Raw genomic sequence first — 23,712 nt, forward strand, 5'->3', positions numbered from 1 at the left:
TTTAAATTTATGGAAGCGGGGGTGGATTTTCTCCAACAATCGAGACCTTGTAGTCGCCTCGTTGCTTGTGTGAAGATCAGTGATGTGATTTCTGACTAGTTTGATACATCTTTTGGAGAAAAACAAGATATCCTCTCTCTTTGCATTTTACACATTACGGAAGCTAATTTACGCATTGAATATCATTTATTATATAGGAGCTTTAGTTTCACACTTTAGAGCTGGTATTCTATTCTTGACCATTGAGGTTGGTCAACTAAAAAATGTTCAGCAATAAAACCAACCATGCGAGTTGTGTGATTTGTGGAGTACCATTAGCATTTTACACTGTACGAATTATGATGATTTAAGAGGGTTGATTATCCATGAAATGGTCTGACAAAACTAATAATATTATGGTTTACAGATTAGCAAAAATTGTAATGGCCGTTCAGTTTAGAAGTTTACTAACTTTCTCTCAAAAGTAGGCAAGATGGATTATTTGATTAGTAATTATTTGTATTTCTCCAGTACGATGCAGTATATGTTTTTGTCAGTGATTTATTAATTTAGTTGTAAATGGTGATGGTCTGAATACGCAGCACTCTGGTCCTGGTTTGAATGCATTTATGATGTCTTGTAGGCCCATTTAGGTGTGACACAATAATAAAACTGTATTTTGTTCATTCATTCTATAGGACTAATGATCATATATTTTTTTTTTGGCAGTTGCCAGTTTAAAGGCTGATTGAAAACATCTTGATAAAACATTCCAGGACACCTTTTTGTGTACCATTCTGTGATTGCCAGTTTTACTGTCTCTCTTTTATGGCACAATTTAAAATCAGATAGGCTCATAATAGTTAATGTTTAGACAATTTTCAGTCGCACTTTTCTATGATACATTTTCTTTATTTGAGTTGTTTATACTCTCACTTAGGATGGCCCTTGTTTATTTGTTGACGGTGGATTCTAAATTAATATTGTACTGTAACTCTCGCCACATTTCCTCATGTTAGCAGCCAAGCAAGCATCCTCATGTCACCAGAACACTTGTAAAAGAAGTCATTTGGCAGTTTGCCGCTTTGCCTGCTAGTTAGGCTAAGTGGTAGTTATATTGTGTTGGCAGCTAATGGCCCTCATCTCCCCAGTCTTCCCTCCCTCTCCTCGTCTTCTCACTCCCCCACTTACTGCTGTGTCTTTTTAGCAGCGCCGTTGCCATTTTTCCAAGTGTTATCGATATCATTTTGGGTGTCAGGAGCTCATTATTCTGTGTCAGCTATTTTGGTGGAAGACAGTTGGGGCTGAATGGAGTGGGTGGGCTCCTGTGTGTATGCGCATGCATTTGTGTAAAAATGTGTGTGTGTCTGTGTGGTGACCATGCTGTCATACTGGGAGAGGATAGGTGACGGATCACAGAGTAGGAGGGGGTGCAGTCCCCTGTAGTGGGAGCAGGCAAGCTGTTAGCTTGCAGTAAAAATAAACTGTGGTCACACCGTAAATCCACAGTAAGTGCAGTGTGTGCAAATGTGTTGCAGTAGACTGAGCTCAGTGCCAATAAAGGCTTCCGCCCAAAGTTTGCAGGGAGGGACGCACACATTATACCAACTCATGGTACCAATGTGTTACGATCTGCTTGTGCACAATTATTGAAAACAAAATTATTAAGGAGCCAAATATTGTGCTTACTCCACTTCACAGATGTATAACTCTTCGTAAAATTGTTATTTCCTTGCACTTCAATAAGTCTTCCCACTCTCAGTGATGCTCAAAGTAGAGTCTGTGAGACACATTGTCTCTATCTATTGTCTCATTATGGAGTGGAATTGAGTTTAAGATCTTTGCATGTCTGGTTCCCTCGAAGTCAATGAGTTTTTTTCGATTTGTTTTGTTTTGTTGTCTGTGGTGAACACAATCTTAAGAGATATTTAAGTTGTATTCTACCGTATAAGATGCATCAGTAGGTTATTAAGTGTCTTAAAATAGGCAGTTGTCTACAAGTGGCCAAATAAGTCTCCAAAACATCATCCTGCAGACTAATCTGCCTTCACAGACCCCATGTGTATACTTGTGCTCCTGCGACCGCGGTGTAGTTTCTTTATACAGGGTTCCTACGCAGTACGGGAAAATATGAAATTAGTTTTTAATAATTTCCAGGTAATAAGTATTTAAAAAAGAAAGGGTGTGGAACAATATTTGTCTTTCCAGACTCTTGCCTCTATCCTGTTTTGTAAATATATATATATATATATATATATATATATATATATATATATATATATATATATATATATATATATATATATATATATATATATTATTAATAATAATATGTGTTTTTCATGGATTATTGTACTCGAATGCCAAATGTGGTCTTAAAAGAAAAAATCCTGAGAAGTCTAGACATTTCAGTCTGCAAAATTTTTAATGGAACTGTGTTAATAGACTAACGTTAAGGGGTCGACTGTGGCTCAGTGGTAGAGCAGGGCCGTCCTTGAAGAAGACTTTCGGTGGTTCGATACCCGGCTCCGATAGTCCCTGTCGATGTGTCCTTGTGCCTGACACTTAACCTGCAGGCTGTGTAAGCGGTATATGAATGGGTATGAATGATTAGATAGTCCTGAAGTCTGTGAATGATGGCATGTAGTGTTAAAGTGCTTTGAGTGGTCAGAATACGAGAAAAGCTATTTACCTTTTACCATTTATCATTACCTAATGTGAGACTTGTTTAGACTGCAGCTCTGACATCCGACTCCAGTTTGTTCACGCATGACTTTATTGTTTCACATAGATCCTTTTTCTTCTTCTTTTCTTTAACCAACATGGTTATGAAACAAGGATAAATATTAAAAGGCCCAAGAACATATCTATTGTTGTTATTACTGTTCGTAAAAGCAATGTTGTGGCTACTAATGCTTTTGTCCAAGAACCAATATTCTCAATTAAAATTGTTATCTTTAAGTATAAGTTTTGTAGTAAGGTTAATGAAACTACCACTGTCTCCTATATATATATTTATTTGCTAGTTTATAGTACCCCCCCAAATTTAATTTCACTGTTTATTTGCTTCAAATTGTTGCTGAGTAAAAATGCAAATGTACCATAAATGGTAATATCTCTGGCAATTACTTTGTAGAGCTTGGCTCATGCAGCACACACACCTAAACCAAACGGACTGATTAAATAGTGCTCCACTGTCATTATGATTCCGCTGAGTAAACCTCCCTTAGTTGTCTTGTTTGATTAGAAATAAATCTTGAGGCTTTGAGAGATTTTCCTCTGAGCACCGATCCATCTCAGGTAGTTATTTAGTTAGCGATGTGATGTGCAGTTAGTACTGCAGTGTCAAAGCCCGGTCTGAAGAAGGTCTTTCTCTACGGCCATGTTGATGACTGTCTGTGAATACAAGAGGGTGTTGAGGAGGACCTAAATCTCTTGCATAAATGATGACGGCCTGATGAATATTTCAATGGAGCCTGTTTCCTTCCTCGCTTATTCTCCGCTCTGCTCTCAGGAAGCATGTTTGCCAAGGAAAGGTTATTTTAATTTGAACTCTCAAATAATTTTGAAATTGCAAAAATGATTCATTAGGTTTTGTGTGTTTTATTGCAGCTTCTTACCTCCCCCCTCCCCTCCCTCTGTGTGTCTGCTATCCAGTAGCAGATTCACAGATGCTTTCGGTAAGATAGCTAGCTAGTTAGCTCGAGCAGCCCTGATGGGAAGTATCTCTCAGTTAGCATGCTGATTAACGTTGGAACAAGATGGCAGAGCGAAACAGAGCAGAGCCTGAATGGTTTCGCATCCTTCTGCTTTGTTGTGGATGCAAAATATGGAGGAGGTAAGATGACCTTGTGTGTACTTCATGACCTCCCCTGTACTAATTAGAGGGAACAGCTCACTTGGTCAGTGTGTTTTTATGTGTCCGTGTGTCTCTAATCGGATGAAACACGAGCATGATGGGAGTGAGTGCTTCTCGGTGTGAGAGGGGTCGGAGAGAATGTGTGTGTGTGTGTGTGTGTGTAGGGGTATTTGTGTTTTGCAGGCACATGCCACAATTTGTGTGTGTGTGTGTGTGTGTGTTCCTCTGTGTCTGGCAGTGCTAGTTTAATAAGGTCTAGAGTCTGCTCTGTGCCGTGGGGACTCACAGCTTAGGCGATGGGCTTACCTCAGAATGAAACCAATCTGTTTAGCCTGCTCTTCTCCCCTGCAAAACGCTCCATTTTCTCTGTCCATAAAGTTAAATGACATTTTCCTCCCGGCACCCTTATGCCATGTCAAGTACCTCCAGAGATGTTGCAGGCCGACCTGGATGTCACAAGTGTGTGTGTGTGTGTTGAGTGAGAAGGGGACCTCTGAAGGCAGAAGCAAACACGGAGACATCCACATTTCAACCCTGTACTGCTCGAAGGGCCTGCTTTCCTTCAGATGGCAGCTGCTTTGAACACATCAGTGGTGAAAGCAGTGGAGACAAAGGGATATTGGACTTGAAATACGGGTGTTTTGTTTATATTAACCTGCAAGCTTCTCCAGACAGATGGCACAGTTTCCCCCTCTGAATGCATTTGATATTTTGAGTAATTATATTTGTACTATAGAGCACAACGAATGATCCTTTTTTTTTCCCAAAGTAAATCTTCAACAGAACTCCACCCACACACTCACCAAATGGCTCGTCGGTCTGCCATGAATGACTGCTAAGATGTTCCTTCTTTGCTTGGAAGGACAGAGTAACACTTCCACTCAGTTTACCCTCTATCTCTGTCTATTTAGGAGTCTAGCTGCCTGCCAGCAGTAGCTCGGGACTGTGTCCAAACATAATCATGATATTAGCTAGATCCTTATTTATGTGTCCCTACCCCTTCCATTTTTCTCACTCTCCCTCACGCACGCATGCACACACATCTCTCTCATCCTTCTGCTCAGCCCTATTACATATGCATCCATCCTTCCCACTCCACACATTTCCAATCTTCCCCAGTTAGCTACAACAAACATTACATTTACATATTGATTTCGTAGTTTTAGTCAATGTAAATATGCTGTCATTACAGTAAATTTGAGCTTCTGTTAACATAAGCTCGTCCAGATCTGTGCAGATTAAGGGTGTGATTGCATAATTAATGTGTGCGCTACATATTAATTCCCCCATCCCTCTATTTCGCTCAACTCTTCCTCCTCTCCTTGGGTTCTGAGCCCTGATTAAGTGCCTGCTTCGGCCCTTAAGCCTCCCATTGATATTCAGCCGCACAGACCCAGCGTTTGCTCAAAACGCTACTTAACCTCACAGCTTATTGTAAATGAAGCTTCCAAAAGTTGATTCCCCCACCACCTCCTCTCTACGTGAAGCACACAAAGTGTCTGCGTTTGCGTCGTTCACAGCGTCTCTGTCACAGCTGTAAGCTGCTGAGCGAGCTGCGGTGCCAGTCCAGAAAGTCTGACCCCTCAGGGCCTCTTGAACAGATCACGTCTTCACTGCCAGGTCTCTGCTCACAATGAAATCAGCATATTGCATCCACTGTGAGAGTGAGCGCCTCAGACCAGTCGTTACCTGTAAACACCATTTATCTGCATTATTTTGCCCACCAGTGAATGTTGTTTATGCTTTCAGGGAAACTATATCATTATTAGTGTTTTTAACACATTGTTAAAATTGTATATTTATAGCTTGATCTTTTGGGTGTCCAATTATTCATGTAGCTGGACTTGAGATCAATTTGTATTAGTACTCCTGAAAGTTTCTCTCCACACAGTTTGTCAGTTATTATTATTTTACTCTCATATTGTAATACTAGGAATTTCAATTTGAATTGAGGAATGTTTCACCATAAAACTGATGCAGATAGAGATTGTAGCTTAGTTTAGGAACATTATATATTCACCAATCATAGAATCTACTTCAGGTTTCGGATGCAGCTTCCAGTAGCCTGTAATTGAAATTAACTGATATATTTGAATTGATTTAACTATAATCACTATACAGTCAGGTTAGACAGGCAGTGAAGTACAAGCAGTAATCAACAACAACAGTTATCTAGCAGCATCTACTAAAGAAGTTTGTCTTAATGCACAATAATTAGTTTCATCATTTGCTTCTTTGGCTGGAGAGTTGCTGGTCCTTTATGTTCATAATTGTCTACACTCTGCAACTAAAGAAAAAAGACAGAAAACTCCTTACCTGGACTAGCAATTGTTGAGTTGTTGGTGTTGGGCAACAACCTTACGACACCCTGCCGTGTGGTCACTTTGGGCCACTGTAAGTTGCAGTGAAAACTTCTAAGGCATCTTTGGTTTGTATTGAGGAAGGAGCTGTAGGCCCTCCTGGGTTTATTTCATAAAAGCTGCCAGGTTTATTAGCAATAAGGCAGATTGATGGACTGCATGCTGTTCCTGTGCAGGTGGTCATGGCTGTAGTGGCCTGCTGTGCTGAGCGAAGCACTGGCCAGGCTTGTTAAGACACAACCAGGGAAGTGGGCGACTCACCCCCAGAGGAGGCACCCAGCTCTCTGTGGGCCAGCAGGCTACCACCAGTTGACAAGTTTCAACTTGTCCTTTACTTGACTGAGTGGCTCTTAGTGATAATGTTGATTTTTGTTTTTTTGTGCCTCTTTCTTTAATCCCTCTTATGTCATTTGTATGCCTGGCCTTTCCTCCATATTCCTTTTCTGCATCAAATTCTATTCTTTTATTTCCAATCTCCTACTGTATTCATCCCTATTTTTTACTGTTATATTTTTTTTCCTCTCCTCATTTAGTGATCTCCAAGAGTCGTTAAACCAGAACTTCCTGTTGGTCATCAGCCACCGCGAGGCCCAGAGGGACTACAGTCTCAACTTCCCCGGCTCCAGAACCATACAGGAGGTACGACCCCAGCTTCCACACAGACCATACTGGACACCAGAGTCACTTTATATGCCCCAGACACTCAAACGCTCTCAGTAACTCACCCACAGACTCTCACACATAAATAATATTATTGTACCTGAGTCTAGTTTCCCATAACACCGCTTTCATTCCATTTGCCAAACATTGCTAGTCTATCTCAGCCATCGATTCATTATTCATCACAAATGATCACATTTCCGAGCACATAATTACTCTCACAGCTGCAGTCTGGTACAACCCCCTCTTTTTCTCCCCACTCCCCCTACACTGCATCTTTCTCCCTGTCTCTCAGCAGTCTAGGAGGCACTTTAAAAACTGAACATTGTTTGATCTAGGCATGCAGGAGCAACGGAAAGAGACAGAGTACCATTCATTTTCCTCATCTGAAACTAAACAGTAGATTCGGCGGCCTATGAAATATTTATAGTAACTCATACTGGACCCAGTGTGAAGGCAGTACACCTCGTTGTCCGTCGGTTTTTACTATTGCAGCTGCAAATGGATTTGAAGAGCATGAAAATATATTTGTGTGCTTGCCTATGTAGATGAGTAAGTGTGTGCGTGTCTGTGTCAATGTTTGGCCCCTTGTGAGTTCAGATCAGCACTCCCCTGGAGAGACACACACACACACACACACACACACACACTCACACACTCACACTCACACACTCACACTCACACTCACACACACACACACACACACACACACACACACACACACACACACACACACAGAGTACAGCACAGCCCTATACTAACCCTCCGAGGAAGACCTGAGCAGGCATTTGTTATTCACAGTGGGTCGCTTGCTGCTACAGGTGAGGGGAAATAAGCTCCCCAAAGACTGATCAGGTAAAATAGAGAAATCTCTCTATTGATTTTTTTAACCCTGTAATAGTAATCGTTATTTGCACAAAAAATATATGGGTATGACATGTCAGTCGTTAGCTGTTTTCATTCACGTGGCAGATTTTACGTCAGTTTTTTTTTTCTCAGGTTATTCATTTTGTTTTCCTCTCATGCAGCTAATTATTTACTTTCGAGCAGCAATGTTTGTTTGTGTTTCTCCCAAGTTTTTTGTTGTTGCTCACTACAACCGATGAAGCTCGAGCCTGGCTCCTCGGTGCGGGTGAAGATTACACTAATAATAATCAGGCTACTTGCAAGGCTTGTAATGGTGCTAATTGAACAGATTAGTACAACCAACATATGAACTGGATGAGGCAGCTTGCCTCCCTGGTTTCCTCCATCGCTCTTTTCCTTTTCCCCTCCCTCCGTCATCTCTCTCTTTCTCTCTCACCCTCTTCTCAGGCAGATGGTTTTGATGAGCACCCACTGTGAACCTTAAGTGTTTCTGCTGGGATTACAAACACTGGGGAGGGGTCCCTGTAGTGTGGGAGGGGGGAACCATGGCCACAGAAAGGAGGCAAAGGACTGTTGGCTTGGTGGGGGTGCTGTAAGAGGCCATAGGGGATGGAGAAGGGACAATGTGGGCTTAAACAGGCTTCCATGTCGTGGTCTTTTTCTTACGCATGCTTGTCTTTAGGCATCTCAAGACCCCCTGCAGTGAAAATGAGGCCCAGAACTTTAACCTGCATAGATCGGGACTCTGTTTGCCCCATGTTGACCATGTTTTTTATACATTTACTCTTTAGCTAGGGAACGGGCGTCTTTCCTCCTTTTTATACTGTAATGGCAATGTGCTCAGAAATAATGTCATTAAACCGTGTGTGCACACGATGTAGGGACTGATTCAAGAGGTCCAGGAGCCGGTGTGGAGAGCTACAGGTGCAACCACTGTCGGCAAAGGCAGTTAAATAGTAGTTGTGGATGACCTCGTGAAGTTGCTGTGGAGAAATTTGTGATGCTTATAATAAAGATGAGGAGTTAGTTTGCTATTTAAAAATAAATAAAAACAATAATAAAAGAAACAAAAAAAAGGAGGAGTGTATTTCTGTCGGCATAAGAAGAATGCAACAAAGAAGTAACAGCATATTCAGCCAGCCCGACTCCCCTTTCTGCTCATACTGTGTCCACTCAGACACATATGGACTCCACTACAGTGCACCTTTCTCTCCCCATTCTTCCTTTTGTCTTAGCTGAAGACTAGCCGATGGTCTCTGCTTGTGCATATCAATAGGGATAGACTCCCATCTTCTTGTTTGCCTTTGCCAAAGGCTCTTGCTTTGCCTTGTGGCTCTCAGGGAACTGCCCTTGCCCCTCCCTTTCTATTCCTTCTTTCTCCATCTCTCTCTCCCAGTGTCCCTTCTCTACCTTCTTTTTTCTCCATCTCTAGAGTGCAGGGCTGTGTAGACTCTGATTGGCATTACCAGACAAGAGTGTGGGGGTAAGTTGCTGGCTAGCTTCTGAGCTAAGCTGGAGAGCAAATGTTTGCCAGGGAAGTAGAGGGTAGAATAGGGATGGCTGCTGGTTTCGGGTTGTCCGTGACCAGACCAGTTGTCCTGGGGATTTCCCTCCTTGACTGCCCCCCGGGGCTGGGCCTGGGCCCCATCTCTACTCCGCAGCTGGGAGACATATAGGAACCAAATGCAGACAGGGCTACAGAGCTGAGAAAAGGAAGGTTGGATCGAAAAAATAATGAAAGAAAGGCATCTGGTGCCTAGGAGAGGCGAAGAAAGAGAGCGAGAGAGAGCTTGTGACTGTTTAACGGAAACCTTTCCTTCTCTTTGATTTGCTTCCAGCTAGGGATTACAGGCAATTGGCATTTACAATGATTGGATCATTAATTTTGCCTTGAGGCATATTGCCCAGCAGCTCAGCACCACAGCTAGTCTAATGTTGTGTAGAGCTCGTACACACCTGCTTCATTTCAACAGGAACAGCATCACACAAATCAGCAGTGCTGTATTTGTCACCAACTTTTATTTATATCCTGTTCTGCTCTGTGAAAGACATTTCCTTTACATTTTAGCTTCTGTATGTGCGAGTCAGGTTGATGGATACTTTTCATCATTGGTGCCATGTTCTGCATATAATGGCATTCCAACAACACTCCTTAGTTTTAGGTCAAACACGTGGGGAATAGTAAGACAAATTTGCTTTGTAAAATGATTGTAAAATGAGTTACTGATAAAATGAGTCGGATGAAATATAATTTGATTGCGGTTTACTTCTCAGTGAGATGTCTGTTTTGGCAGACAGGGGGCAGCATTAGACAGTATTGCTCCTTGTGCACAGGCAATGCTTTGTAACTGAGGGCTGCTGTAAAAACTTCAGCTACCTGGAGAAGCCAGAGCAAGGCATTGTGTCACCCTGTTGGTCCGTTGCCACGTTCAAAAGGACTTTTGTTGTCTTTGATATGGTTGCGTCAGATTCTCATAATGGTGCCGTACTTTTCAAATGGTCAGAGGAGACCTGTGTGAGTGTCTGCAGATTCTGGTGGTGTAGTTTCAGGTGGGCGAGCCTGGTGTGTAGCTGTGTTTTCTTTCTGTGTTGAGATCAGGTTGTCCTCTGCCAGGTGCCTTTCACTGTCTGACTCCCTCCACCTCTCACCTTCATTCTCTGGGTGGTGGGTGTTAGTTTGTTGTTTCTCTGATGCTGCTTTAACCTCTGACTGAAGCCTCTTCATTACTAGTGTTTATGCCTCTCCTTTCCTCCCTTTTCCCCTCTATTCATCGGCTGGCCAGCCGGTCAGTCAAATCCCTGTAGTCCGGCTGGTCAAACATAGATATTACACTCTGTAATAACACTGGCCACCCGCTCTGACCCCGGTATGCTATCCTGGCCATAGCTTCTCTTCATAAGGATAGGCCCCGAGCAGTGTGGTGTGGGATTTACGCTAGAAAGACAAAGGATGGACTGTGCCACTCAATTATTATTGTTCTTTTATTTGTTCCTCAGCTTGTTTGTACTCCAAATTGCTTTGCTATGCCAGGTCCAGCACAAATAAAATATAATTTCTTTGAGAGATTGATACCTTCAATAGAATATTTACTGTTGCCTTGATTAAAGGGATATAAATCAGATTTAACTATAGTAATTTGTGCATGCTTTAGACCCCCACACAGACGCAAAGTAGTAATATTAAGGTGTGACGGTGAAAGTCTGTCCTGCAGTCTTGTTAGCTCAGTATTCTGCAGCTGCTTTCCTGCTTTGCCTGACATTGGCTTTGACTTTGTGTAGCGTATTTAAGTTTCCACCTCCATGACCAGCAGCCTTGCATATGCCCAAGGATCCATCTCTCTTCAGTGCTTTTTACAAAGACAGGATTTGACCCGTGTGTAGAGGGATCTTTGCTCCACAATTGACAGTTTTCTCAGCATCAGTGTCCAGCCCCGCGGGCCTGAAGGGCAGAATTCTGCTGAACAAATGCTCTAGAATCCACGGCCGCCAGCGCTCAGACGCCGCCAGGGCTTTGATCACCTTCGGCTGGCGCACATCAGGCTGGCGTTAGGGCTTTAAACCAACAACCCACTGGACGGTGTAACGCGGCGCTCGGTGGGACAGGCGCTGCTGCCTGCTAACTGTTTAAAAGCACGGAATGTTATTAAGTGATGCAGATACAGCGTCTGCGCATGAATGGGAAAAGAGAAATACTGTTCATTTCAGAGCGTGGGGTTGTTGTTGCTGGGCATTAGCTGTGGCATCCAAGGAATGCTGATAACACTGGCTGTTTTTTTCCCCTCCTCTCTCTTTTTGACTCATCTCTTTCTTCATTCTCTGCCTCCATCCTACTTTTCCTCTTGCTACTCAATAGAGGATACTTTGATGTAGCCCTGTTTATAATTTATAATATATATTTATTGTTTAAATAGAGTGGAAATAGTTTCCACCTTCAGTTTTAGTATTACGTCACAATGAGAGGATGGTAAAAAGTAAAGTCTTGGTGGAGATTTATACTTGAGCTGTCTCGTGTTTTTGTATTTAATGTTTTTGTATCTTTAGTATAGTTTTTTGTGCTTTGAAGATATACTAATAATTGTATCTTCCCTTTGTGTTTGCAGGTGAAGAGGAACATTTCCGACTTGACCAACATCCCAGTCCGACATCAACAGTGGGATGGGTGGCCCGCGTCAGCGTCCGATGACTCTGTAAGGAGCACAGGCACACAAAAACACATCCAAGATGTAACAGTTGTTACTTAGACTTACTTTAACGTTCTCCAGGAAGCAATATCAACATCTATCTTCACTTCCCTATATGTTGCCCTCATTGATTCTTCAATCCAAGACAGCTCTCTCAAATATATTAAAGCCCATGGTTCACAGATGACTGATTTCCATTACTTTGATAGTAATAGTGGAAACTGTTCCACACTCTGGAAGCAATCTCGTAACCATCTGTCAGAAGCATGAGAGTAAGATGTTGAAGCTAATTAAGATGTCAAAGACGGTTCCCGTCCTATGTCCTCTATCTGTGGACATTAAAGCTCACATCATTGAGTCCCACTGACCTCTCCTGTCCCGGGGTCGCTCTTCCCAGCCATTCACCCTGCACACAGTCAAGCTGATCAGAAGCAGCCCTCATACAGAACCTTGAGGAACCTCTGACCCCTTTTGTCTCACCCCTTCTTTGACAGCCTATGTGTTCCCATGCTAATTGTATGGGATGGTTTATCATGCTACATTGAGGAGCTGTTGTACACACATTCTTGTGTTAACCCCTAGCTAACGTTTTCCTTTTAGATCTATATGATTATTGGAGTGTTTTATTTTTTCAAAGTGATATCATCGAATGTGTCGTATGCCAGAACTGGCTCTACTGTAGCAACACAGCTTCAAATGTTCTATTCATTTCTGGTAGTGCACCTTTGTGGCTAATAAGGAAAACCTTTTTCCTGTATGTGTTTTGTTGGATACTGTCGATTAATATTTGTTACCCATTATTCATGTTTCAATTCCTCAAAGTGAATGAACAATACCTGCACCTGTTTTTACAACTAAAAGTAAAGCTTTTAAGATTAACAGTGAAAGCAAATACATTACACTACAATGTGCCTAAAAGGGCAAAGGACAAAAGGTTATGCATCCTTTCACTCAGAAATTGTTTGCTTTATTTCATTCCATTACAGCCAAGAGCAGACAATTGTAAAGCCGGTAACCACCAAACAAACCATCATGCAGATTTATTATTGTTAACATTATCTTTGTCCAGCTATGTGATCTGTAAACCGTCTAGGATTGCACCAGAAATACAAATCTTAGTTCAAATCTGAAGGCACATTGTGGTCATGTGGCGCAGTGACTGACCTCATGTATTATGGCACCAAATTACTTCCCTGTTCCTGTTTGTACCACAACATGCAGCTTGAGCTTCATGAATTTCCTGTTCACAGTGAGAAGGGCTCACATCTAACGTCTAAAAACTGCGTCCAGCAGCAGTAGATTTAACTCAGAATTTGTGACGTAAAAACAGACAGGAATAGGAGGCATGTTTTCAGCAATGAATTACTTTTTGAAAAAACATTTTTAAAGTTTCCCTTGCCTGAATACCGATGGACTTATTTCTATCATATTTTTTAGGACGGGAAACATTAGTACATCAATAAAATAAATTATAACTGTGAGGATTAAGTATTTGAATGGTTGGATACATGAATTGCATAATACAAAATTATTCCACTAACTGCCATGAATCGCTATTTCAAAAAAATATATTGTATATAAAACAAACTATATTTCTTTTTAGATATTTATGAAACAAATATTGTTCACTTTTAAGTGGAGTTAAAGCATTTGTGTGCATTTTAATTTGCAAAAATATGAAACCTAATCATGAAAACCAGCAATGCACGCAAGTTTGTGAATCTCATCACCAAGTAAGGCCTGCTAATCTCAATGTAATCTTAAAAATAAGTAAGGATAAAGTAAAATAATTCTATTTATTACCTCTAGTATTTTCGTGATCTTGTTGTCGGTGAACCTCGGCTCGGCCCCCTTGGTAGCCGTGGATATGATTGCCAGGGATCATGAATAGATTGCAGCTCATTGTGGCATCACTGGCCCGGTTGGCACCTGGCTAACGCACATCTGCAGCGTTTGTTTCTTGGATGAGGAGATATTAAAAAGCACAGAGACAGAAGTGTAATAATGGCCTCTGCTCTAGCCACAGCCCTCTTATTGAAACCTCGGAAGGTATTAACAGAGAAAGCCCAGGGCTTGGCAGGGCGGGTGGGGAGCCAGTGTTAGTGTCTACCTCATTAGCCCAGTCTCATCTCCCGGGGTTTAGGCCAATAAATATGGCAGCCAGAGGCCCCAGATTACATTTAGCTCCGCACATTAGCCCACTTTCAGCAGAATCGATTCCTACTTAACTATGCTTTGCCTTTAAGTCTGTGATACAACTGTGTGCTCCTGCTTGCGTTTGTTTTAGTGTGTGCCTATTTGCATTTGTGTGTTTGCAAATGTGCCTGTTTTAGTAAACACACTGTCTTTGGCTGGGTGTCAAACCTCAGTACTTTATAGAAACCAACTGAACTTAAATTATTATTTTTTTTAAATGGTTTATTTGATAAGGGGACAGTGCACATTAAAAAAAACATTTCTGTAAATTCGCCAGAGTTAGCCAAGAGGCTATTTTTCATCTGTAGTCCCTAGAGGGAGATATTACAAAACAAACCTAAAAACAGAAATAAGATTAAACTGTGTCTTTAGCATCACAATTTGAATTTAATGTTTTGAAAAATTGTTTCCTCATTATTTAAGTCTTGCATTTCCTGGCTATCAGTTTCTATAGTGTGCTTTATTTTGTTAACTAACGTTCACGATAGTAAGCATTGATGCAGTATTTAAAAAATATTCTGATGTTAGATTTTAATATTTATTCCTTCTTTTTTTTTGCAAAACATTTGTGTTTTCGAGACTTTTAGATTAAAACTGTTGTTTTGCTATTGTTAAGGAAACTGCGATGTTGTATTAGCAACGATATTAAAACATTTTCTAAAATGATACCCAGCACTGAACGGGACGATATCATTTTAGCTGCAGTTGCAGCTGAGTTGGTCGTCCCTCGTTGATTCCCAGACAGGTTGATTGCTGCAGTTGCCGCATTAAATAGTAATAAGTGAAGATGTAAAACTTTATACTTTTTTTTGCAGGCACAAGAAGCATAAATATTTTCTTTATTATAGTTCATCTGACGGATCAACTGGCCCAGAGTATCTCTCTCTCAGTTCTTGTGTTGTGTATTTGAGTGGTGTCATTGTTTACGTTTTGTTTGAGCAAAAGAAATTCACACCTTTCAGGGAAACTAGTCGTGTGTTACGTCACCCTCCCTGATACTGTCCACTCAATGTGTTTCATTGTTTATTGTGCTCTGAATCCTTATGGAGGGATGGAATTGGATCTGGATGGATAATGCTCAAGTAGCACTGGACAACAGATCCGTTCATTCAGAGCACTGTGTTATTGTATGTCACGTTAGACCGAGGAAGTTGAATGTTAAAGGAAGTGGCACAAAGTGTAATTGAAGCAGTAGCAACGTGAGGGATGCTCATTACTAGCAGGCAGGTACACACTGGTTTTAAATATTTGTCGGTGTTTATCTAGAGTATCTAAACCACAACAGATTGCTAACTGTAGCGATAATTTTATCTATTTATTATTTATTCATCCTTGTTCCACAATGTTTTAAAAGCTTCATCAACTCCTACAATGCAACCCTCAAAAGTGGTTGCTAATGTGAACACCTTTCTGCCGTTGAGCTATCAAACATCGTTCCAGTTTAATCCAAAGAATAATGTCATTGTTTCAGTACCTGGTGTGATACCCGACGCACACCTGGTACATTACTGGCCACAATCAGCGAGTAAGCTTTATCTTGAATCGACCTTTTAGGTGCCATGACTCCACTGTTGCTCGTAGATTCATTACAAGACAGTTTGTAGTGTTTGCCAGAGTAGAGGATCACACTGTCAGTCTTATTTGTGTGTGTTTGTTTTAGCATTTCTTTTAATTGTCATCGGGTTTGCTGCATCACAACACTGTTGACAGTACTAGAAAAGCCCTCCGTTAGAAGAAAAAAAAAAACTTTGCTGTATTCAAAACTTTATGGAATTAATTTAGTAGATTAGAACAAACACTTCAGCATTATTTGCGAATACCGTGATCGAGCTCCTCGCGATTCTCGTGGCTTTTGCAAAGCTGCTCTGAACAGTGCTGAAGAGGATGACGACAGAGGTTTTGGCAACAGTTGATATGAGAGGCCAACAGGACATTGATTTCCTGTGCTATTTGAAATGCGTTGATTGAGCTTCTTCCCCCAGCTTCCTCCGTCTCCTTCTCCTCTTCTATTTTTTCGCCAAAACAATACAGCATGGAGAGTTTCCAGACAGGCCTCCTCTCATTGGAGCTGTTTGATTGGCAGTCTTTCCTCCACACCTGTTGGAGTGATTGACAGCCAGTGGAACATTCTTATTACATCCCCTCGTCTCTTCAACCTCCACCACCACCCACCCTTCCTTCTTGCCAGTAATTGCTGACATTTATGTAGTGTTTCATGGTGTTTGCTAATGTATTAATGCTGCGGAGCCTCGGAGGTGCCTGGCCTTGTAGGCCAGCACCTCCCTCCAGTTCCCAGCTGGTATTAATGGAATCCTCCTCTACCTGATAGGGGCCTATTAAACTGGAGATTTATTGAAGAGGTGGGGGGCCTGGTGGTTTCCACAGCAACTGGGCTCAGCAGTAAGCTGAGGCAGAACCCCCTCCCTTGTGCAATTGGCTGCCTTCAGGTGACATTCAGCACCAAGTTAGTCTGTCAATCTCATTTTCTATCTCTTCTAACTGTCCGTATGCGTTCGGTGAAGCGCACATTTCATAGAAAGGGTTTGTTCAGCAGTGGCCTGTAAAGCATCCCATTGAACTGTTAGTCATTTATTTATGCCTACCTTAGCCGCTAGCTCTGTATTTGCATTTGTTTGCGTGTGGACATGCGTTACACACACTGTGCAGGAGCCCAGATGCTAATCAGGAGAGGCATATCTTCAGCTAGCTCAATGGAACTTGGAACAAAGAGCCCAATAGGTGTTGAGGGGGAGGCACACCTGGCCTGTCTTCTTTTTTCTTTCTTTCTTGGCCTCCTTTGCTCTATTAATGTTCTTGTATTCTTGTATAATTTCTTTCCATGTTCTCAGCACTTCCTTCTCTGTCCATCTCCTTTGCCTTTACCTTTGCCTTTACTCCCTCACTTTTGTTGCCGTTCCTCCCCTGGTCCATCAAAGAGAAAGTTGAGTAAGGTGGCGTTGTGGTTGCCGTCAGTGCAGCTGTCAGTAGTAATTATCTCACACTCACAGCCAGACACCTAATCCAAACACTGCCTACACTAGAAAAGAAAAAAATGAAACACAGAAAGAATGAAGGGAGAGAAAGAAGGGAAGAAAGGGTTGAAGGGAAAAGGGAAAGGAGGGAGGGGGGGGTTAAGGGAGAGAAAATTCTTTCCCTGTATCGGCCCCTGAATGCTTAGAGCCTCAGTGCAAGTGTTAATTAAAAGAATCCAAAAAAGAGGAGCCAGTTCCTTTGTGTGGAGATGTGGGAGAGGGTCATTTGGGGGGGTTAACCTCATCCCTCCAACCCCCGTGCCCTGCGGCGCTTCAGCCTTGTTTCCACGTTTTACCACTGAGCCGCCAAGCTGCACTTGTGTACCTCAACATCAGGAGAAGCCGTGGGGTCAAAGCGAGGAAGAGGATTGAGAGGCACTCAACTCATTTTTTCCCTTTTCACCTCCCCTCCTTGCATCCATGTCAACCCAAACCCTCCAGGCTGTCTTTGACGGGGGAAGTGATCAACTTTATTTATACACTTATTAGGCCCTCAGACGAAAGCCTCTCATTGTGAGTAGTGGGGGTAAAGGGTTTATGGGGATCCTCCCGGCAGCCGCTGTTAAGATTCTCACGTTTGATTGCCACTCGATTGGGGAACGGGCAGAATAGACTTTGGGCCATGCCTTCACATCCTTAAGGCCTGTATATCTTTGTCCGGCTCAATACCTACAACGCTCTCTCGGTGCTAATTCAGCCCTCAGGCCTGAGACCCATCAGGTCTCCAATGGCCGCAGCTTCTCTTTAAGTCGTTTGTTGTTTTTTCTTTTGTTTAACAAGTGTTGTTAACTTACTTTACTTTTACTGTTGGGCGAATTATGTTTTTGTTCCATTACTTTGTAAAGTTCTCTGGAGAAAAAAAAATATGGATAACACAGTGATCTAATAAACGGGACCGGACTACTAAACGAGTTAGAGTTAAGTTACACGAGCAAAGAAGGGGCAATTCAGTTAAGTGTTCTTCGTAGGTGTTCCAGGGATGCTCAGCTGTCCTTGCTGTGACATTTACACACTTCTAATTGTCAAGAGTACACTCGCTACTAATTGGTAATACACAAGAAATACAATCTTCTACTCTTCTGCTCTGTTTGTACACCTTTGTTACTCTTTCTGGGCTGACTGACGGTTTTCGGTCTCACAGGAAAGGTTTTAATTCACTGAGAAACAACAGATGTGTTTTTTTTCATAAATGTGTTTCACTGTTGGCTTTTCCCTCTCGCTGTGATGTCATTCTTTGTTTGTGTAGTTTCAACATTGCATGGCAGTCCAGCCACTGCTTTTTTTTTCGCTTTTCTCTGCTTAAGACAACATGGAGGAGGAACGCTCATCAGGATATTTTTCATTCTCGAACTGTCAGGGGAGGTACTGTGTTTCTCATATCTTCTCCTTGGTTACTGACCTGGTGGGAATGAACGACACAGTGGTGAATATTGTAATCAGTATATTCAGTATATTCTGGCTGCAACAAATTGGAAAATGGCTGTTCCTCTCCTTGGGATTAGGAAAGAGTTCATTATCTTCATTCAGGAAAAACAATCTTTATGTAAACAATTGATTTGATTTAAAATATGAACTATGTGTATGAACAACCACATCTAAGGTACAAATAACATGGCCATAACCCAGGGAAGGCCTTATTAATAAAATATCACACAATAACAATCTATATCGTGATAGTGAAGTATATTTAAACAGATGTCAGTTTATTGTTACACCATTGAATTAAATACCTGACTAATCAATATTACTGTAAAGCAGTCATTGTTTTTGGCCCATTGTGGTCTAAGACGCCCAAAGTTCTGAAAGGAATAGATATTGTGATATGAGTTTTGCCTCCTTATTGCGCAACACTAGTTGCACCGTGTCACGCATGTAGCTCAGCCACAACTGTCCAAATTTCTTTTTGTGCAAATAGTTTGGTCTCTTGGTCGCGGCTAACTTACTTTCTAACATTCAAAAGATAACAGTGTGCAAAGATGTAAAATAAAAGACCGTGTGGCACTTTGTCCGATATGTTTGTACTTATCAGTGCCAGGTACACAGCAGTACTCACTAGTAAGTCCATGTTGCTGACAAGGTCTAGTGGTTACACTGTTCTCTCCTGCTATAGAAGCCGAGGCCAGCATGAGGAACCGCTCCGCTTTAAAGAGAGAGAGAGAGAGAGCGAAACTCCCTGCGGTCTTGTGTAGCCCTTTTCAGACTCAATTGGCGTTGCATGTAATCGTCTCCTGATTCAACCATGTCCAGCTGCTCTTTGTGTGTCTTAGCAGCCGACAATGGAGCAGATCACAGGACCTCTGCAGGGGACTAGCAGCTTCTCTGCCTCTTATCACACCCGGCCCTGCCTCAGCCCTGTTGTGTTGAAGATCACTCTCCCAGAAAAGTATTTGCATCTGGACTTTCTGCTCTGCTCTAAACAATTAGTACGTCAGTGAATATATTGTTGCATTATTGTGACAAGTTTCACTACATTCATTCTATTAGTCGCGGTTTGATTGTTACCAGTCCTGCTCTCAGAGGTCACTTCTTTGAAGTTGTATTTTGGTTCCACATTGTTACATAATGGGAATTACTGGCACACCACTTTTTAAAAGTGGGTATTTTTAGTTTAGCACTTTGTCTTTCAACAGCCTTGTCTGTATTGTTGATGTCCCTTGGGATCTTATCCACGAGACACCAGCTGTAATGAGTCCCTGCTGAACGCTGACATTTACCGTCCTGGCTTCGGATTTGGGAGCTCATTAGTCAAGTGTTCCCTTACTGCAAACCACCATCACGCTAACAGCTACTGCAGGTGTGCAGAAACCTCATCAAGAAGCTCCGCTTATTAGGTGGAAGATCAATCCTGTGTTTGAAAATCATAAAGTTTCTCATGATATTTGAGTTGGTAGTACTGTTTTTGCTAAGAAAATGAGCATCACTCACTCCCCCTGATGAACAGATAGGACTCAATCACTTGTATTCACTAGTGGTCTGAGATCTCACACAACTGGTTGTCCTTGCCTTGTTAATCACTCTTTCATTATGTTCCCTGTTTTCAGATGACGCTCGCTGTCTCTGGGATCAGCTATCCTTGCCATCACCTCAGTGTTTGCCGAAGGTCCTCACCAGTCAATTCCCAGGAACCCACAGAAGAGGTATAAACACGCACTCTGTCCTGTGGATTGCTTTCTCCTTGGGCACTGTGTGTCCATGCTAACGTATAAAACATGGTATCAAAATGTTTCTGTCTATTACTTCTGTTGAAATGTGTCCGTAAATGAGCGATTTGATTTATGTTTACAGTGTGCAGATGTCCATATGGTCAGCGACAGTGAGGGGGATGATTTTGAGGATGCATCAGAGTTTGGTGTGGACGATTCAGAGATGTTTGGAATGGGTTCTTCTACCTGTCGGAAAGCACCTATGAGTAAGTACAGTGTAGCAGCTTAATTTCATCTCCAGGTATTGTATTAAATGCCAATGACATGCATCTCAAAGCTTGACCATGAAATCCTTTTTGTCCCCTCACAGTGCCAGAGAATAGTGAGAACGAAGCTGATGCCTTACTGCACTTTACTGCCGAATTTTCTTCAAGGTGAGCTAAGTGTCAGATGCTTCTCATTTTGATTTGAAGGAATTGGAAATCACAGAAGGCTGGCATGTAACGATGTGTTTGTGTATTGGTTGTCTGTTCTGCGTGTCCTTTAGGTATGGAGAGACCCACCCAATGTTCTTCATCGGGTCTTTGGAGGCGGCGTCTCAAGAGGCCTTCTATGGCAAAGCCAGAGATGTAAGTAAGCTGATTGACTGTTTTTGTGCCTCAAAGGTATAATAAGGTTTTTAATTGATCAAGAAACTATAATAGGTAACAAAATCCTATTGTTCTTCTCCCCTTTTATGTGTCGTACTTTTTTATTTTGACTTTGTAAGATACGAGGCACCGATGTTACCAATGGTGGCTTGTCCTTTAGCACTGATGTCATCCCTGCTTGGTGTAGTCCAACTCTGCTTCTTTCTTTTTTTTAGCAGTTTTCTTTACTTAAGACAACACAGGAGGACTGAGCCGGGTATTATTCATTCATTCATCTGTCAAGGGAGATGCTGCCTCTCGAATGTCTTTTCCTACATTACCGAGCTGGTGGGAATTTAAGACAGTTTAAGACAGTGTTATGACAAATTTCAGTACATGACTAGTCTGCAGTCCAGGCTTCAGTAAATTGTAGATTGATTTTTCTTTTTTGTTTTGCTGCATTGGTGCTCCTGCTGTCCCGTGAGAGTTTTTTTTGACACAGAGTTTATGTTTGGTCTGAATGCTGCCTTAGTTGAGAAATGAAAATAACGTAACTCTGAAGTAGCCTAATGATGATTACAAACAACCTGAAATCAGGACCTCAATGCCAATTAGCGATATTTCTAAATGAGGTTCTGAGTCAAAAAGAAAAATCATAACAGTATATGCCAACCACAAACTGAACTGAAACGGAGGAACAAAACAAGTTTAACTAACATACATATCATTGACATTAACGTAAAAACTGCTACCTTTCATGCAACCTTAAATTACCTTAATTTGCAGTGTGTTGGCATTAACGCTGTATTTACTTCAAAGTCCTTTTTCATACAGTGTTTACTGTTATTTGTCTACCCCTTGTGTCATGCTGTGTGGGGAAGGCTTTATAGCCACATTGATATAATTTTGTCAAAACCCTCGTCAAATTTTCACCCTGACAGCTGAGGCTTTATTTTTAGCTGTCCACTTTCCCCGCTTGTTTTTTTGGCTTTTGTCCTTTTAAGGATGCTTGTATCAACTGACAGCTTGTGTGGATTACAGCCTTATTAGACTGTGAGGACACAGCAAGATGTTAGGGGGGTTCAGATCACCAGGCGCACAGAGGGAGAGAGAGAGAGAGAGAGGAGAGAGAGAGAGAGAGGAGAGAGAGAGAGAGAGAGAGAGAGAGAGAGAGAGAGAGAGAGAGAGAGAGAGAGAGAGAGAGAGAGAGAGAGAGAGAGAGAGAGAGAGAGAGAGAGGGAGAGAGAGAGAGGGAGAGAGGGAGGGAGAGGGAGGGAGAGAGAGAGAGAGAGAGAGAGGAATCGATGATAGCAGGGGCACAAAACAGAACGTGGTCTGAAGGGCGAGTATGGCACAAAAAGTCAGAGGAACAAACTTGAAAGAGAGGAAAGAGAGGAATAAAGGCATGAGAGATTGCAGGATAAGGGTCGGCGATGGAGTGTGTGAAATACACAGAAAAGCCTAAAGAGAATATTGGCTTGTTGCCTGCCTCCCAGCTGATCTCCTCTCTTAAGCCAGCACAATATGGCCGACGTCTCCCTGGTGCTCACACACTCTGTAATGTACCACTGCGCTCTACACAGCGCAGGGGCAAAATAGTATTCATTTTCACTGTATTTTGTTTTATTCTGGGTGAGCTAGACTTAGTCTGCCAACTGTGCTGTGGTTAGAATGGCTTTAGGGAAGCTGGATATGTGCAAAGAATTTAGCATGAAAACAGAAGCTATTTGATCTGTTCCGTGTTTGTCCTGTTTTGTCACAAGCGTCCTAGACGACAGGCCAAAACATGCTGCTTTTGACGGTTTCATTACACAGTAGCATATGTGCGCGACTACGCCGCCCCTTCTTCCATCTACCCAGCCATCCCATCCTTTGCTCTTTGCTTCCATTTGAAAAGGAATCTAGTTGTTGTGTCCTCCATCGTAGAAAAAAAAAGCCAACTTCATTAAGGGGAAATTGGAATAAGGCAGATTTGACTGAAGGTGGACTACTCGGTGGGTTTATAAACAGAGGAATCAGTCTCACTCTCTCAAAGCCTGGGAGAGGCTAATCACTAAGCAAAACACTACATTTGATGAAGTGTTTCTGAAGGTGTGTGTTGGGGGACTGTTGAGATAGACTCAATCCATCCTTAATGAAAATGCTTTGGGCTGCAGAGCTGAGCTGAGCTGAGCTGAACCCTCTTGGGGATCAGTGGCTAGTCAGAGCGCACAGAGAGATAGGCCACCCATCACTAACCACGATCCTCTCTAAATCCCCATCAACGCAGTGGTTAATCACTCTAACCCCACTCTGCTCTGCTCTCCCATCTTCTCTCCTGTCCGCCACACACAAAGACACATCAAAATTCATAGCCTCGCTGGAGAGGGGACTTCATGGATTTATCACCACCAAGTAGCCGCTTAAGAACCCAGCAATAGCCTTGCATAGTCAAGAGGAAAGAGCACCGGTAAATCAGAATGGCACATAGATGTACGTATAGCTATCAGATCGAGGACTGTAACTCCTGAAATGGTTACTCTCATGCATAAATAGATTAGATTAAGGGTCAAATCAATGGAGAGTGTTTGTAAAAATGCAGGAAACTAGCGTTTGTGGATATATAGCGTATGTGGTCAGTTTAGTCACATTTTAGAATTTGGTGCCGTTTCTGTCATAACAACGTAATGTGTTTTCAGCAGGCTGTGGAGAGCCTCTGTGTGGTTGGTCATCGATCTGAATGTGTTTTCCCACTGTGTGTTCAGGGTCATTAGATCAGTCATTTGAGCTATTCATTTTGAAGTGTTTGCTTTTCCAGACGGCCATC

The 23,712-nt window shown here is 42.1% G+C and overlaps 1 protein-coding gene across 1 annotated transcript in view; it reads left to right on the top strand.

Moving 5' to 3' along the window:
* Positions 1 to 23,712, top strand: part of faf1 (Fas (TNFRSF6) associated factor 1) — a gene marked incomplete at its 5' end in the record, with an annotated part of 59,615 nt that overhangs the window by 10,732 nt on the left and 25,171 nt on the right. Inside the window, 6 exons of the mRNA XM_079221092.1 lie at positions 6,732 to 6,837; positions 11,826 to 11,912; positions 20,176 to 20,271; positions 20,420 to 20,543; positions 20,648 to 20,711; positions 20,825 to 20,906. Of these exons, the coding sequence (XP_079077218.1) occupies positions 6,732 to 6,837; positions 11,826 to 11,912; positions 20,176 to 20,271; positions 20,420 to 20,543; positions 20,648 to 20,711; positions 20,825 to 20,906 (559 nt within the window). The remainder of the gene's footprint in view (positions 1 to 6,731; positions 6,838 to 11,825; positions 11,913 to 20,175; positions 20,272 to 20,419; positions 20,544 to 20,647; positions 20,712 to 20,824; positions 20,907 to 23,712) is intronic.

The sequence above is a fragment of the Taurulus bubalis genome (assembly GCF_910589615.1).
Source record: "Taurulus bubalis genome assembly, chromosome: 7".
Classification (NCBI taxonomy): Eukaryota; Metazoa; Chordata; class Actinopteri; order Perciformes; family Cottidae; genus Taurulus; species Taurulus bubalis.